Source organism: Brachycentrus maculatus, unplaced genomic scaffold (genome assembly GCF_059751285.1).
Source record: "Brachycentrus maculatus isolate JH-2025_06_01 unplaced genomic scaffold, ASM5975128v1 h1tg000797l, whole genome shotgun sequence".
In the NCBI taxonomy this organism is placed as follows: Eukaryota; Metazoa; Arthropoda; class Insecta; order Trichoptera; family Brachycentridae; genus Brachycentrus; species Brachycentrus maculatus.
Genome location: NW_028281525.1, coordinates 50,160 through 65,065, shown reverse-complemented (window position 1 = coordinate 65,065; position 14,906 = coordinate 50,160). Strand labels below are relative to the sequence as shown.

At 37.5% G+C, this 14,906-nt stretch overlaps 1 protein-coding gene across 1 annotated transcript; it reads left to right on the top strand.

The window, feature by feature from the left end:
• Positions 1-282: 282 nt before the first annotated feature.
• On the top strand, positions 283-9,294 carry LOC148300188 (GTP-binding protein 10 homolog). Its single transcript, XM_088275130.1, has 6 exons — positions 283-666; positions 1,133-1,649; positions 2,537-2,641; positions 7,630-7,763; positions 7,970-8,093; positions 8,642-9,294. Exons 1-6 carry the CDS (start codon positions 628-630, stop codon positions 8,857-8,859), a joined length of 1,137 nt encoding a protein of 378 aa, XP_088131256.1. The 5' UTR covers positions 283-627; the 3' UTR covers positions 8,860-9,294.
• Positions 9,295-14,906: the final 5,612 nt, after the last annotated feature.

Sequence of the window (14,906 nt, the reverse complement as noted above, 5' to 3'; positions counted from 1 at the left end):
TTGTGGATGTAAATAGCGCCATCTATCGGTAAGTAGGTTTTTAAGCTGCACAATTTTCATTCAGCGCAAATTACATTTTTTTTAAATTGTATGATTACAAATGATACCAAAATGTGATGAAGGTTCGTAAAATTAACTCAAAGAAGCAGTTATTACAATTTCTTCTCTTATTTTCTTTAAAATAATTAAAATAATTTCCTTTGGTTACTTATTTTCATCTTGTAAAATGACATCTATAGTTATCTTCGAACACAGACACATGTGCTGCTTTGAAAAATCATGTAACGTTATGCGCAAACGAAAATGCCTTTGGAGTATGAATGAGTAGACTTTATTATTTAGTAAATGCGCTAAAGATGAAAAGGTTTCCTTCTTTATCATTCTCGAACTGTCATTTTGAGAGCAATAATAACATAACCTTTAAATTATTGCACAAGATTTGCCCGGTTTATAAAGTTGTCTCGTTTTAAACGTCGTGTATTTTTATCGAACGGATTATGTGAAACTCATCGAAATAAAAAAATGTTTCGGAGGCGATGACTCCAATTTATAAGTAGTTTATAACATGCCATTTATAATTTCACATGTGAATTTAGGTTATAAATTTAAGAATTTCATTTTGAAGTGATGGTTTTTCTAAGCAGAACGCTATGGGCTGGAAAAAGGGTGAGTACATCACGGTGAAACGATTTTATTTTTATCATTTTGAATGCAGTATCAACACGATGTGTGCTCAATACGATAAACGAATAAAGATTCTGGAGGCTAAGATGCTAATTGAAAGGGTCAAATTAAGTTTTTTTTGTAGTTGGGCGACTTTGTGCTGTAGCCTCTTGATTTCTTGATCTCTAAACATCCTAATTTTTACTGTGATCAGAGATCACCGTAAAAATTAGGATGTTTTTGATAAATGACGTGAGCAGGCGTTCTAGGGGCGGATTTATGGAGTTACAAATTCCAGCATGAAATCATTTTAACAGCTCTCCATTTATTATATATACCTGACGCAGTTCTAATTTAGCAGATTTTAATTTTAGTTAGAAAATCATACTTAGGTACACGCTACATCACAATATTGATGGGCTAGTATTCTTTTGTGAATATTTCATAATGAAAAGTAATATGCTCGCAGATGCGGGCGTACTTGAAGGTGGGGTTCATGGACTCGCTGCGCCTGCACGTGGTGGGGGGTGACGGGGGCGCGGGCGCGCCGCGGGTGGGCGGGCGCGGCGGGCGCGGCGGGAGCGTGGTGTGCGTGGGCGCGCCGCACGCCTCGCTGTTCAGCATCAAGCGGCAGTACCGCGAGAAGTGCGTGCGCGCCGGGCACGGGCAGGACAGCTCGCAGCGCGCCATCCTCGGGCCGCCGGGTGCGGACGCGGTGCTGGAGGTGCCGCCGGGGCTGGCGCTGTGGCGCGAGGGCGTGCCGCTGGGCGAGGTGGCGCAGGAGGGGCAGCGCCTGCTGCTGGCCGCGGGCGGCGAGGGCGGCGGGCCCGCCAACGGCTGGACGGGACGCGCGGGCGAGCGCTACACGCTGCAGATGGAGCTGCGCCTCATCGCCGACGTGGGCCTGCTCGGTTTCCCCAACGCCGGCAAGAGCACCCTGCTGCGCGCCGTCTCCCGCGCCAAGCCCAAGGTCGCCGCCTACCCGTGTGAGTGCACCCTCCTCATCTCTATCCTCATATCAGTCTCTCGTCTTGTCGTTTTCTTTCCCTCTCCATCTTGGCACTTATTGTATAGAGCGCTAAACTGCGGAGAAAGTAAGGAAGACCTAACGAACCTTTTATAGTATTGTAGTTTCACATTTACTTTTATAACTGACCAATACCATAATTAATATTATAGCATCATATTTGTATATACATAGTAGGTATTAGTTACCATTGTGAAGATTTCTTGTTAGTGAAAACACTCGGTGGTTTTTATTTTATTTAATATCAAATGTTTTAAAAAATGGTTCAAAAATTGATTAAATCATGAGCTTCGTTGAATTTCTTAGATATTTAATAAGATTATATGAAAGATGATTACATTACAAGAATATTCACTCTAGTTTTTAATATTCTAAATAATCTTCTTCTTCATTATCCCTTATTATACAGCCTAAAAAATAACCCGCTAAGCTGTTTACTTTAGAGGCTTGTCGGGAGGTACGATGGTAAGAATAGGGATAATACTACTATTTCTCAAATTCATTTTGCAATCATCGGGAATCGAACATGCAATGCCAGTTTTGCAGTTGAGCCTCTACATTCTACATTCTACATTCTTCTTCTAAGCCTTATCCATACCCAATAGTACATAGTGCTCTGCATCGTAATGAAGGCAAGGTGATCACCCCTGCGCTTCAGAGAATTGTCCAAGGTAATATTGAATAAATATTAGAGTGTAAAATCACTAATATGTATTTTCACCCCTCTTGGGAATGGAATCCGGGACCTCCGAGACAGTAGTTAAACACGCTAACCATTACCCCACGGAGACGGACTACATAAGTACGCTATGACAACTTGATTTATACTGTTTTAAACCTTTGCAGTTACTACGATACGTCCTAACATCGGCACCATGCAGTTCCCCGACTTGAGGCAGATCACCGTGGCAGATCTCCCTGGGTTGGTGGAAGGAGCACATCTCAACATAGGTGTGTATCTCTCTACTACTACCACTCTACTACTACCACTCTACTACTACCACTCTACTACTACCACTCTACTACTACCTAAGGATAGGCAGTACATTTAATGATCCCCATTTAATGAAGAAACGACAACCTAAATGAAATTTACAACAATAAAAAAATATTTTCTGGCATTTCTCATGTGTGTGATTATAATCCAGGATTCGGACCTCGCAAACTAATAAAAGAGTTTCTGCTCAATAAAAAGCTTCTTTTCATCTCACCAATAGATGTCTCTAGTGAAGTTCTAGTGATTCAAGAATAATGTTTCAAAATTGGTTCATATATATAGAACTTACTGGATTTAACCTCCGAGAATACCTCTAAAGACATTTACAACATTTTGAGTGTGTCCAAATACTTGTTCACAAATCTGGATTATTTCCAAATACAGGAGTATTTTTTATATTATTTTTTGACATCTTATCAAAGATGAAGAAGAATAATTTCTTTTCATCTCATCAATAGATGTCTCTAGTGAAGTTCTAGTGATTCAAGAACAATGTTTAAAAATTGGTTCATATATATAGAACTTCCAAGAATTTGAGCAGTGTGGTTGTCAATAATGGGTAGAATTGGTGAATGTTACACGTGTGTAAAGTGATCACTTAAACCAGCCTGTGAGGGTCGTCAGCCCCGTAAATGCCCAGACTACCATATTCTTCTTCACCTTTGATAAGATGTCAAAAAAATAATACTAAATGAAATTAATTTTCTACCTTAAACCAATTCTTGCCTTCTTTTTTCTTATCTTTAGCCTTCTGTCCTCCACTGCTGGGTATAGGCCTCTTCTGTATCCTTAATTTTTTTCCGTCTATTGCTGCTTGCATCCAATTTCTACCTCTCACCACTTCCGACGCCTCTTTTGTTCTCCTAAGGTCTCCATCTCAGAATCATAGAGGTCCTGTCTTGTAACATGTCCCTCCCGTTGCCCCTTGAGTCTTGCTACGCGATCCATGATATCCACTATCCCGGTTCTGTACCCAATTTTTTATTTTTTATTTTATCTCTCAGGCTTAAAACAAGCATGAATTCTCTGGAACTGACTCTCAGCGTTTCTTTTTGTCAGGGGTATGATCTCTAGTGCACAGTATTCACTGGCAGGATGCAGGATTCATACATTTTTCTTTTTAGACAAGTCGGAATCTCTTTACTCCGTAGAAAGTGTTTGAGTTTATCAAAAGCCGCCCAACTCATTCCTAATCTTCCTCGCAGTGACCTTCTTTAGGGAGACTTTAAGTAAACTTTAATAACATTATAGATCCCTTAACTTGAGATGATGTATCTACCGTTTTTATACGAAAACTTTATTAAAGACTGAAATATTTTGTTAGTTTCAGTTTTTTTTATTGTTGTACCTACCTCAGATAAATGAGAGCCATCTTTTTTTTTTAAATCAAGAAAATCAAATTAATTTTTTAGTAATATTTTTAAAATAGTTGAAATTTTTAAATCAAATAACTTTCTTAATTCTTCTATTTAAGTTCTCATTTGTTTTAGTATATTTTCAATATTAGAACTTGCCTTAATTGCCTTAAAAGTGAGTGCTGGAGGTCCTGGGCTCAATTCCTAGGAGGGGTGAAAAGAAATATTAGTGATTTTACACTCTAATATTTATTTAATATCCCTGAACTGGTCCTGAAGCGCCGGAGTGATCACTTTGCCTTCATATAAGTAACGATCAAGATAACACTGCATCGATATGATGCAATGCCCTATGCACCATTGGGTGCAGATAAGCGTTAGAAGAAGTATTTTGAATATTCGAAAAATTTAATTCTGTATTTTGCAAAATTATAACTCATTTATCTTTTAGCAGCACAAGAATAATTGACAAAACTGTCACTATTTGGTTTGTATTGTAGCGCGTCTTAGTATGTGCATAAACATAACAACACTCTCACAGGTATTATAACAATCTAGCCAGACGAAAGTGAATTTAAAAGACATCAAAGCCGGTAGAAAAAAAAACCATCATTTACTAAGTTAAATAAACAAAACTATAGGCATTCCATCCCCACCTTTTATGGGCGCGCTCGATGCCTTAGGTTTAGTCTGAACTTGTCCGTAGCGGCAAGTGCACATATTTTCTTAGCAATTCATCGCGTCGCGTCACAGTTAAAAAGTTTTTTTTAATGGTCAGTGTTACTCTTCAAAAATACAGGTATAGATATTGAAAAACCAGGTAAGAACATATTTTCGAAGTAGTTATTGTTTTATTTGTTTATATAATAATAATATTTTGACTGTTTGAAAAAAGGTTACAGTTTTTTTATAATTTTGAAGCACATTTTCAAGCATTGAAAGGTTTTAAAAATATATCAGTGTGCCTCGTGGTTATTTTTTTATTGCGATTGGAAGATAAGAGTCTGTACAATATAACCATTATCAAATAAGCCGCCAACAAACATGAAAGTGAAAGAACAACAGATATTATGGACAATTTAGATTGTATTTCTTCTGTTCAAGGGTCATCTGGTGGATCAGGAATAAGAGTAGTGACACGTAGATCATAAAATAAAATGCGAGAGAAAAATTTCCCCAATTTTGAAGAACAGTTAAAATCCTCTTATGATCAAAGAAACAACTCAAAGCAAAAGTTTTCCTAAATAAAATCTGAATTCAAACACAACAAAGATTCCTCGAAACCAGTGATAAATGTCTACAGAAAATATTTGAAATACCGAGAGGTGAGCAGCGAAGATCGAGTCGACCATTAAAATTATATAAAGAATTGAGCGAAAGAAGTAAGAGGAGAAAAACGGCAGAGCTTCGTACTGCAGCAGGTGTTAATGCATGCGGCGCAGACCAAATTACAAACTTCTGGAAAAAGAGACGCTTAAAAAGATAGCAATATACTGAAACAAGTAATGAATTCTCCCATGTGAGCAACAAAGTTAAAGAGAGCGTATCTAAAGGTTCAAGAAAATCAGTTATCATTATTATCAGCTCTTTCCATGTTTGTGGAAACTGACCTTTCTTGTCGGCAATGTGAGATAATTAGAAGCTATATCCCAGGTAAAGCTCCCTACCAAATGCCTGCTAATGCCGGATAGCAGTCCGCCTAAAGAATTTTATCGAGTGACTGAAACATGCGATGAAGTTAATCTACGAGGTTTTCTAAATCATACTGTTGCCAGATTATTAATGTATTTGAAGGAGGTTATTTACAACTTAAATCAAGAAGAATGTGACACATTAATGCTGGTTTGCAAGTGGAGTTGCGATGGCTCACAACAGGCGCAATTTAAAGAATAAATGCAAAATGATGCCAATATTTTCCAAAGTAGCTTTGTGCCCCTTCCATTAGTTTGTGGTACAAATGAACAGAAATAATATGGCGAAACCCAACCCCATCTTCACCATGATATTGTCGTCCTATCACAATCGCTTTTATGAAACTAACTGTGGATATTATCCAAAAAGAAATAGAACACGCGGAAAACTCCTTACAAAATATTACATTTTTATTTGAAGATAAGTCGTATTCTGTAAAACACGTAGTGGCACTTACAATGGTAAATGCAAAAGTGTGTAATGCCACCACAAAAACAACATTTACCATGAGGTGCTACATTTGTGGTGCAACCTCTGAGGAGTTAAATGATTTAACCATAAAAAACGATGTTGATGTTGATGCACTTTATTTTTGACATCTCATCAAAGATGAAGAAGAATATGGAAGTCTGGGCATTTACGGGGATGACGACCGTCATAGGCTGGTTTAAGTGATCACTTTACACACGTGTAACATTCACCAATTCTACCCATTATTGACAACCACACTACTCAAATTCTTGGAAGTCCAGATTTTGTGAACAAGTATTTGGACACACTCAAAATGTTGTTGATGCACTTTCGTTCGGTTTGTCCATTTTGCACGCCAGGATTCGCCTGTTTGAATGTATATTGCACCTTTCATATAAACTTCCTGTGAAAAATGACAGCTAAGAACAGATGCTGATAAAATCATCGTTAAGGATAGGAAAAAAGAAATACAGGAAAAATTCAGACGAGAAACGGGTTTGATACATAGCTGGGTTTGGCAACACCGATGATGGTAATACCAGCCGAAAATTTTTCGCAAATCCAAAACAAGCTGCAGAAATTACTGGTATAGATTTTAATTTGATATATAAACTTAAAATCATCTCAGAAGTAATATCGAGAGGTCACAACAACACAACATCCATTCACACAAGTTTGCAGATTTTTGTATTGATACTGCTTGGTTGTAAATACACACGCCTATATTCATGGCATACTATGACCCCCATGATGCGCAAGATTCTTGTTCACGGTGCAACTGTAATAGAAAAGGTATTATTGCCAATTGGGTTTCTCTCAGAAGAAGCTGCCGAAGCGCGTAATAAGCATTTTAGGCTCTATAGGCAGAATTTTATAGAGAATCATGTGACCGTGACATGATAATAAGGCTATTACTAAGCTCAGACCCCCTTATCCCTTATTCCTGGCTCGAGACCTACTCCCAGAAAGAAGAGTTATTAATTCCAGCCGAGCCTCACTCGGACAACCTTGACTTCGATTCAGAGGATGTTCCGGAAGATCGAGAGAAAGAGCAGGATGATAAGAAACCCTGGTACTCGTCATCATCATAAATTTATGCATTTAAGTTTAGTTTTAAATAAAATAAAAATTTGAACTTCGAATCATAATTTTATAATATGTACAAAAATAAATATTTTAACTTTAAAATTATAGTTTTTCTTAAAGATATATGTCGCTTAACACTTTCTTAAGATTAAGTCAAATACAAAATCTATTCAGACTGACAAAATGAAAAGAAACACTTATGTCCTCCTAGATTCGCAAAATACTCGTTAGTGCGACGTTACATAGAAGACGTAACTAATCACTGAAATTACAATGTAGGTTGTTACGCACGAAACACTTGTTAGGAATACACCAGTAATGATAGGGTTGTGTTTCAGGAATGGGTCATCGCTTCTTGCGTCACGTGGAGAGAACCAAGGTACTCCTCATGTTGGTGGATATAAACGGATTCTCTCTCAGCGCAAAACACAAGCACCGAACCTGTCTGGAGAACATCTTACTGCTCAATAAGGTACCCGTCACCGCAGCATACATTGCACCCACTTGCCCACTCTCACTATCTCTCATAGAGCTCATGCAGCTCTCGACTATCTGTCATAGAGACAAAAAGCACCCTATGTCCGTCAACTTGGAAACGTCTCATTATACAAGTCTCTGGGTTACTATGTACATATTATGTAGCTGTCTATGTACTGTATTATGCGCCGTTACTTCTAGGAATTGGAGATGTACAACGAAGAGCTGCTGGCCAAACCGGCCATATTAGTAGTCAACAAGATGGATACTCCCGGAGCGGAGGAAAAGTTCGACGAACTTATGAAGATGTTACAGAATATTGATGGTATATTTTTTTCATTTAAATAACATTTTTCTTTCGGCGAGTGACTAAACTGACGAACTAAACTGTATCTTTTCTTGAATGTTTTCCGCAGATACTTTGTGGTACATTTTATAATATCTTTATAAAATCAATAGAATTTGTTTTCACCACTTTTTTTATTCGTATAATTCAATGATGATGACAATGTATTGTTGAAACCGGTAGGTTGAATTATATGAACAAAAAAAGTGGTGAAAACAAGGTTTATTAATTTTATAAAGATAAACTGTATCTGTTTTTAACTAAACTGTAGTTGTTTTTAATACCGAGGTATATTTTAGATAACTCAAAGAGGGGAAACTCAAAGGTAATATGGATATTTGGGCATTTACAAGGTGTATGACCTGTTCTTTACTGGTTGAAATGATCGATCGACTCGCATGCGGCTCGTTCCTCATCACATAGAATATACAAAAATAAAAGAAATAATGAAATTCAATTATGTGCAGGTTCTTAAACCTTTTTGATTTGTATGTATTTAATTTATAAAGAGTCCGTTCATATTGCAGGCATGCGGGACACCGTGGAGGAGAATATCTGGCCGCGGGAGCTGCTGCAGTTCGAGTCCATCGCGGCCATCTCGGCCAAGGACAGCGTGAAGGTGCAGGAGCTGAAGGAGCGCGTGCGGCTGGTCATGGACGAGGTGGCCGACAGGGAGCGCGCGGACTCCGACCTGAAGGGGGAGCTCGCCGACGCGCTGCGCGAGAGGGGGCCGCAAATCACCTAGACTTCTTCACACAATCACTCGGATTACTTCTAAACTCTGCAAAACTCGACTCGGTTCATTTCGCTCCGTATATTGGGATCTTAGATCGTGCGAAGACCATCCCGGAGACTTAATCTCAAACTTTGTCCGGTTCTCCTTGTGCAGTGAAACGTTGTTACAGTGGTTAATGAAAATATCAATATTATTATATTTGAAAAGGAAACTATAACTTTGATAAAAAATATTAAAAACAATACAAGGTTTCCTCTCAACTAGTATGTAATATTAAAATTGTGTTGTAACTAAAATATAATATAATATTTACAATAAACAAATATAAATACATATAAAATTGAGTCAGTACATTATATAAAGATTTAAAAACAAACTATACGTACTTTCAAATTATAAGTATAGTACAACGCAGGACAAAAAAAATTACGAGTCCTCATAAAAAACTAAAATTGACATAATATAATATAATGAATTATTCTTGATATTTAATCACTTTTTTTTGTATTGTTAGACATATGTGATGACTATTCATTAATTCAAGGTTAAAATAAAAGATCTTACTCATGAATTGTACTTAGAAATTGCCATTATATATCAGGTATCAGATTACCCGAACCTTAGAGACCCATAACGGTTCATTTATGGTCGAGTGTTTGTTATGGAATAATAAAAGACATGTTATTTTTTAATTCATATTTAAGAAGTAGGTTCTTATCGCTTTATTTTAAATTAAGATATTTTACATTTAAACATATTTATAACATTTAAAAATATTTAATACTTAGTGAATTCGCCTTTATTTTTTATAACATGTAAAATTCGGAAATGTCCGCCTCCGTAGTGTAATGGTCAGCACGCTCGGCTACCGTTCTGGAGGTCCCGGGTTTGATTCCCAAGGGGGGTAAAATAAATATAAGTGATTTATTCACTGTAATATTTATTCAATACTACCATGGACTGGTACCTGAAGCGGAGGCCTGATCACCTTTCCTTCATGTGTAAACGATCAAGATAACACTGCGTTTATATGACACAGTGCCCTATGCATCATCGGGGTGCGGATAAGGGTTTTATATATTATATAAAATTCTATTATTTAACGAAGCGTAAAGCGAATCTAAAATTTCTGATGTTATTTCTTCTTCCCAAACTTGAATCAAGTTTTTTTTAATTCCTCAATGTTTTTTGATTTTTTTTCCCGACTTTTTTTTTCATAATCGCCCATAAATTTTCTATCGGGTTCAAATCAGGACTATTCCCGGGCCACGTCAACGATTTTAAGCCAATTTTATCATTGAATTCATTGATCTGTAAAAAAAACAATAAATTATATCAAATGGTCACAAAATGCATTAAAAAAATAAATATTTGTACTCACAGTGCGGGCTCTATGGCACGGCGCAGAATCGTCTTGAAAAATCAGGTTCGCGGTATACTGCGTAATGTCCTTGATTGTTTGAATAAGATGGTTTTTAAACACTTTTTTGTACTGGATGGCATTCATCATACCCTGTACAAAATTTACAGGTCCCAAACCGTACGCTGTCATGCACCCCCAGATCATGACGTAGGGTGAATGTTTAACGGTTCGAGTGACGCACGACGGATGGTATCTTTCCCCAAGTTTTCGTCGAACTATCTTTATGCCGTCTCACAGTGCGTTATTTTGGCAATCTAGGGGAACTTTATTATTACGCTTAAAATATACCGGTTCAAGTCGGTTTTTGGATACTATCACTTATAAAATACATGATTTCCATGCTCCAAGAAAAGAGGTCACAGTTAAATGTGTTTGTATTATTAGATATTAATTGTATTTGTTGTAGATGCATATATGCATAAAACTTCATATCCAATGTTTGTAAAAGAAAGGTATATATTCGTGTGAGGCCAGGAATTATTTGAAAATGGAGAATATTCAAGTTATGTTTTATTCACAATCACTATTATTTAAATATTCCTTCTGATTCATTTAACTCATATTCAAGTTCTGTTTAAGTAGATAAACATGTTCACATGGCATCGCACACTTTACCGTCTATCACACGTGCATTTTTATTTCATTCAAGTATTTTTGTTGGAGAAAGTGTCTTAATTTCATCCACAAATTTTTCTAACTTCTGTAGTTATTGTGTTCACCGTTTCTTTAGTAAAAACCAATTTAATTAGGTGCCAATATCTGGTCAACGATGGTGCACGATTTTGCCACAGTATGATCGTTAAGTGACTAAAGCTGAATTTCAGCTGAAATTTTGTTGATGGTGATTCCTGGAGGATAGCACAATTTTACAGCTTCTTTCACTTAGTAAGGCGGATATTGTTTCCTATTTATATCTTTCATTTGTTGCTTTATGATATCATACTGATGGGTTTATAGATTATTTTATAGCTAGTGCTTGATCCGCAGATAATTCGGCTTATTTTTTAATCGAAGACTTTTTTATTGTAGGGAAAGCAGAAGATAACTCTCTGATGAGGGCGGCAGAATCTCTTTTTCCAGTTTTTGTCAGTTTGATTACTGTGGCCAAGGACAACTCTTCTTGGGTTGTTATTTCAAAAAGATTTTGTATTTTTTGCTTTTTGACCTTAGATGCACACGATTAAAAAACCTTTCGAGGCCTAGAAGGCTTACAAATTGAGCTACCTTTTAAAGTACCTGATAGAACTTGAGTAAAGTATCAGAAAACATAAGATTTCCTTGAAGAATCTATGAAGAATTTGAACTCAAGAATTGTTTTCGAGATCTACCCGATTTATTCCACTTTTGTTCAATTTTTTGACAAAAACTTCTGATTTTTGTTTTAAAACTAGTCAAAACCTTAAATGACAATGAAGGCACATTAAGTTGCTTCAAAATATATTCAATTATGGCATCAACTCTCACGTATTTCGAATCTACGACCCATATGTCAAAAATAGACTGACGAGAAATTTGCGTAGTCTTTCTGAAATTGAGAAAAAAATGTATGGGTAAGGCAAGTTATGCAAAAAGTTATTAAAACTAACTAACTAACCATCACGCCGCTTCCCCGCAGGGGTAGGCAGAGAGAATCGAACGCCACACCACTCTGTCTTTGCAAACATTCTTTGCCTCTTCTACATTCATGCATCTCCTCATACATACCCGACGATTATTACGACTCCTGACCCGGCCGCTTTCAAGTATTTGACATACCTGATTGTGCCAAGTTTTCCTCGGTCGTCCTCTGCTTCTTTTTCCAACTACATTCGCTCCATAAATTTGTTTAACCGTTCTTTCATCGCTCATACGCTCCACATGTCCAAACCATCTCAACACACCTTTCTTAATTTTATCGATAATGCTTATCTCAGCCTTACATTCTTTCCTTATTTCATCATTCGAACATCTATCAAACATCGTTTTGCCACACATTCGTCTGAGGGATCGCATTTCGACTGCATTCAGTCTGCTTTCATCCTTCTTTTGCCAACTCCATGCTTCGCTTCCATACATAAGGGTTGGAACCAGAACTCCATTGTGTACTGCCAGTTTAGCTTCCGCTGATAGATTTTTATTTGCTAAAACTGATTTTAGTGCACCATTCACTCTGTTCCCAGCATTCACTCTCCTTTCTATGTCTTTATCGATCTTTCCATCCCTAGAAAACATACTACCCAAATATATGAAATCATCTACCTGTTCCAAAATCTCCCCATTTACCAATATTTCACACTCAGATCTACATTCATCTCTTTAAAAAACCATGATTTTGGATTTGCTAACATTCATCAATAAATCACTTTCCTTGCACACATTATACACTTTTGTCACCAACGTTTGCAGGTCTTCTTTGCTATCGGCAAGAAGAACAGCGTCGTCAGCATATAAAAGGCAACAAACGGTCAAATTATTCATTCTTGCTCCAATATTCAAACCTTTCAGCTCTTTCATGCAGTTATCCATGTATAGATTAAACAGCCAAGGCGACATTACACATCCCTGTTTTACACCTTTAGAGATGTCAAACCAGGATGAAAAAGAGCCATTTACCCTAATGCATGCAGTGCTATCCTCGTACAAGGATGCAATGCCCTGGATGAGTTTACTGCTTACTCCATACTCAGATAACACCTTCCATAACTTCATTCTATCAACTCGGTCATACGCTTTTTGCAAATCCACAAATGCGCAGAAAAGCTTTTGGTTCTTTCCCAAAAACTTTTCTGTTATATCGCGCAAGGCAAAAATTTGATCCGTACATCCTCTCCCATTCATAAAGCCACTCTGAACATCCCACACTTTATCCTTAGTTATGGTTCTTACCCTTTCTATGAGGATTCGTCCATACATTTTACCAACAGCACTCAATAGACTGATTGCTCTATAGTTTCCACATTCCACCCTAGATCCTTTCCCCTTGTAAAGAGGCATTATAACTGCCCTTCTCCAATCGACGGGAGTATAATTCTCCTCTAGACACCGGTTAAAGAGCCTATGTAACCATGTGAGAACTATTTTGCCACCATTCTTGATGTATTCTGCAGCAAAATTATCGAATCCTACAGCTTTTCCATTTTTTAGGGACTTTGAGGCATTCACAATTTCTTCCATACCTATCTCTCCTGAATCATCATCCACACATATTCTAGGAAGTGTGTTTACGACACACATGCTGTTATTATTAATTGCATGCGTTTCATACACCTCCTCGAAATACTCTTTCCATCTCTCTTTTATATCTTTTTCATTCGTCACCATTTTTCCGTCTTTCGCTGCAATCGATTTCATACATCCATTCACGTTTAGATTTCGGGAGTTTTTGACTTCTTTCCAGAATATTTTTATATTTTCTTGGAAATTTTTTGTCATTTTTACTCCTTCTTTTTTCAACATACGTTTTCGTTCACTCACCGCATGCTTAACTTTCATTTTACATTCCTTGTACACTTCTTTAACCGATTCATACTCAGTGGAGTTTTTATTTTTTACTGCTATACAATCTAACCACGCATTCTTCTTCTCTTTCACTATTTTTTTAACATCGTCATCCCACCACGCATCGCCTTTTTTCCTTCCTTGCACCGCTATACCACACACTACCTTTGCAGATTCGCACACACTTTCTTTTAAATGTTTCCACATGTCATTTATACTTAGATTCTTTCTATCCTCCGCGATCAACCTACTGCATACGTCTTTTACAAATTTACCCTTTATGTCGTCATTCTGCAGTTTTTCTACTTTGACTCTAGAGGGAGCCGCCACCTTGTTTGTTTTGGCCCTCCATCCTTGAAACAGAATCACTCTTGAAACCACCAAAAAGTGATCTGTTTCCATTTCGGCCCCCCTAAACACCCTTGTATCTACTGTGGCGGATTTCAATCTAGAGTCAATGACGACATAATCGATAATGGACCTTTCATTTCGTCTCTCCCAAGTATATTGATGGATTCCCTTGTGTGCAAAAAAAGTATTTGACACAAAGAGATTCCATTCCAGGCATACCTCTAACAACCTCTTCCCATTATCGTTTACTCTTGCATCCCCATACATACCGAGCGATAGTTCAAACCCTTCTCTTCTTGTTCCAACCCACCCATTTAAATCACCAGCCAGAATTACCTTTTCATTCTTCATTTTTCCATTCATCACATTCATTACATTCAAGCAGAAGTCATCCTTCTCAGATTCGGTGTCGGAGTTGCCGGGAGCATAACCTATCAGCACAATAGTCTAGTCAATCCGACTTTGAATCTGATAAACATGAGTCTCGCGTTTATAAACACATATCCTTTCATACATTCTACCATCCTGGGTGACAGAAACGCGGCGACGCCCTGACGCGCTCTATCTGACTCGGGGAGTCCAGACCAGAGGACCAGCGAGCCGTCGTGCTCCATCGATCCATTTCCTTTCTTCCAGCTTTCAGTCACACATAGTAAATCTAAGCACTTACTCTTCCTCACATCACATAGTTCATTCATTTTTCCATCCATACGTCCTCTGATATTCCATGTCGCAATTCTACACTCTTGCGTTGTTCTCTTCTTTGCGCCCCCGCGGGAAGAGCGGCTGACTGGATTGCGAGTCT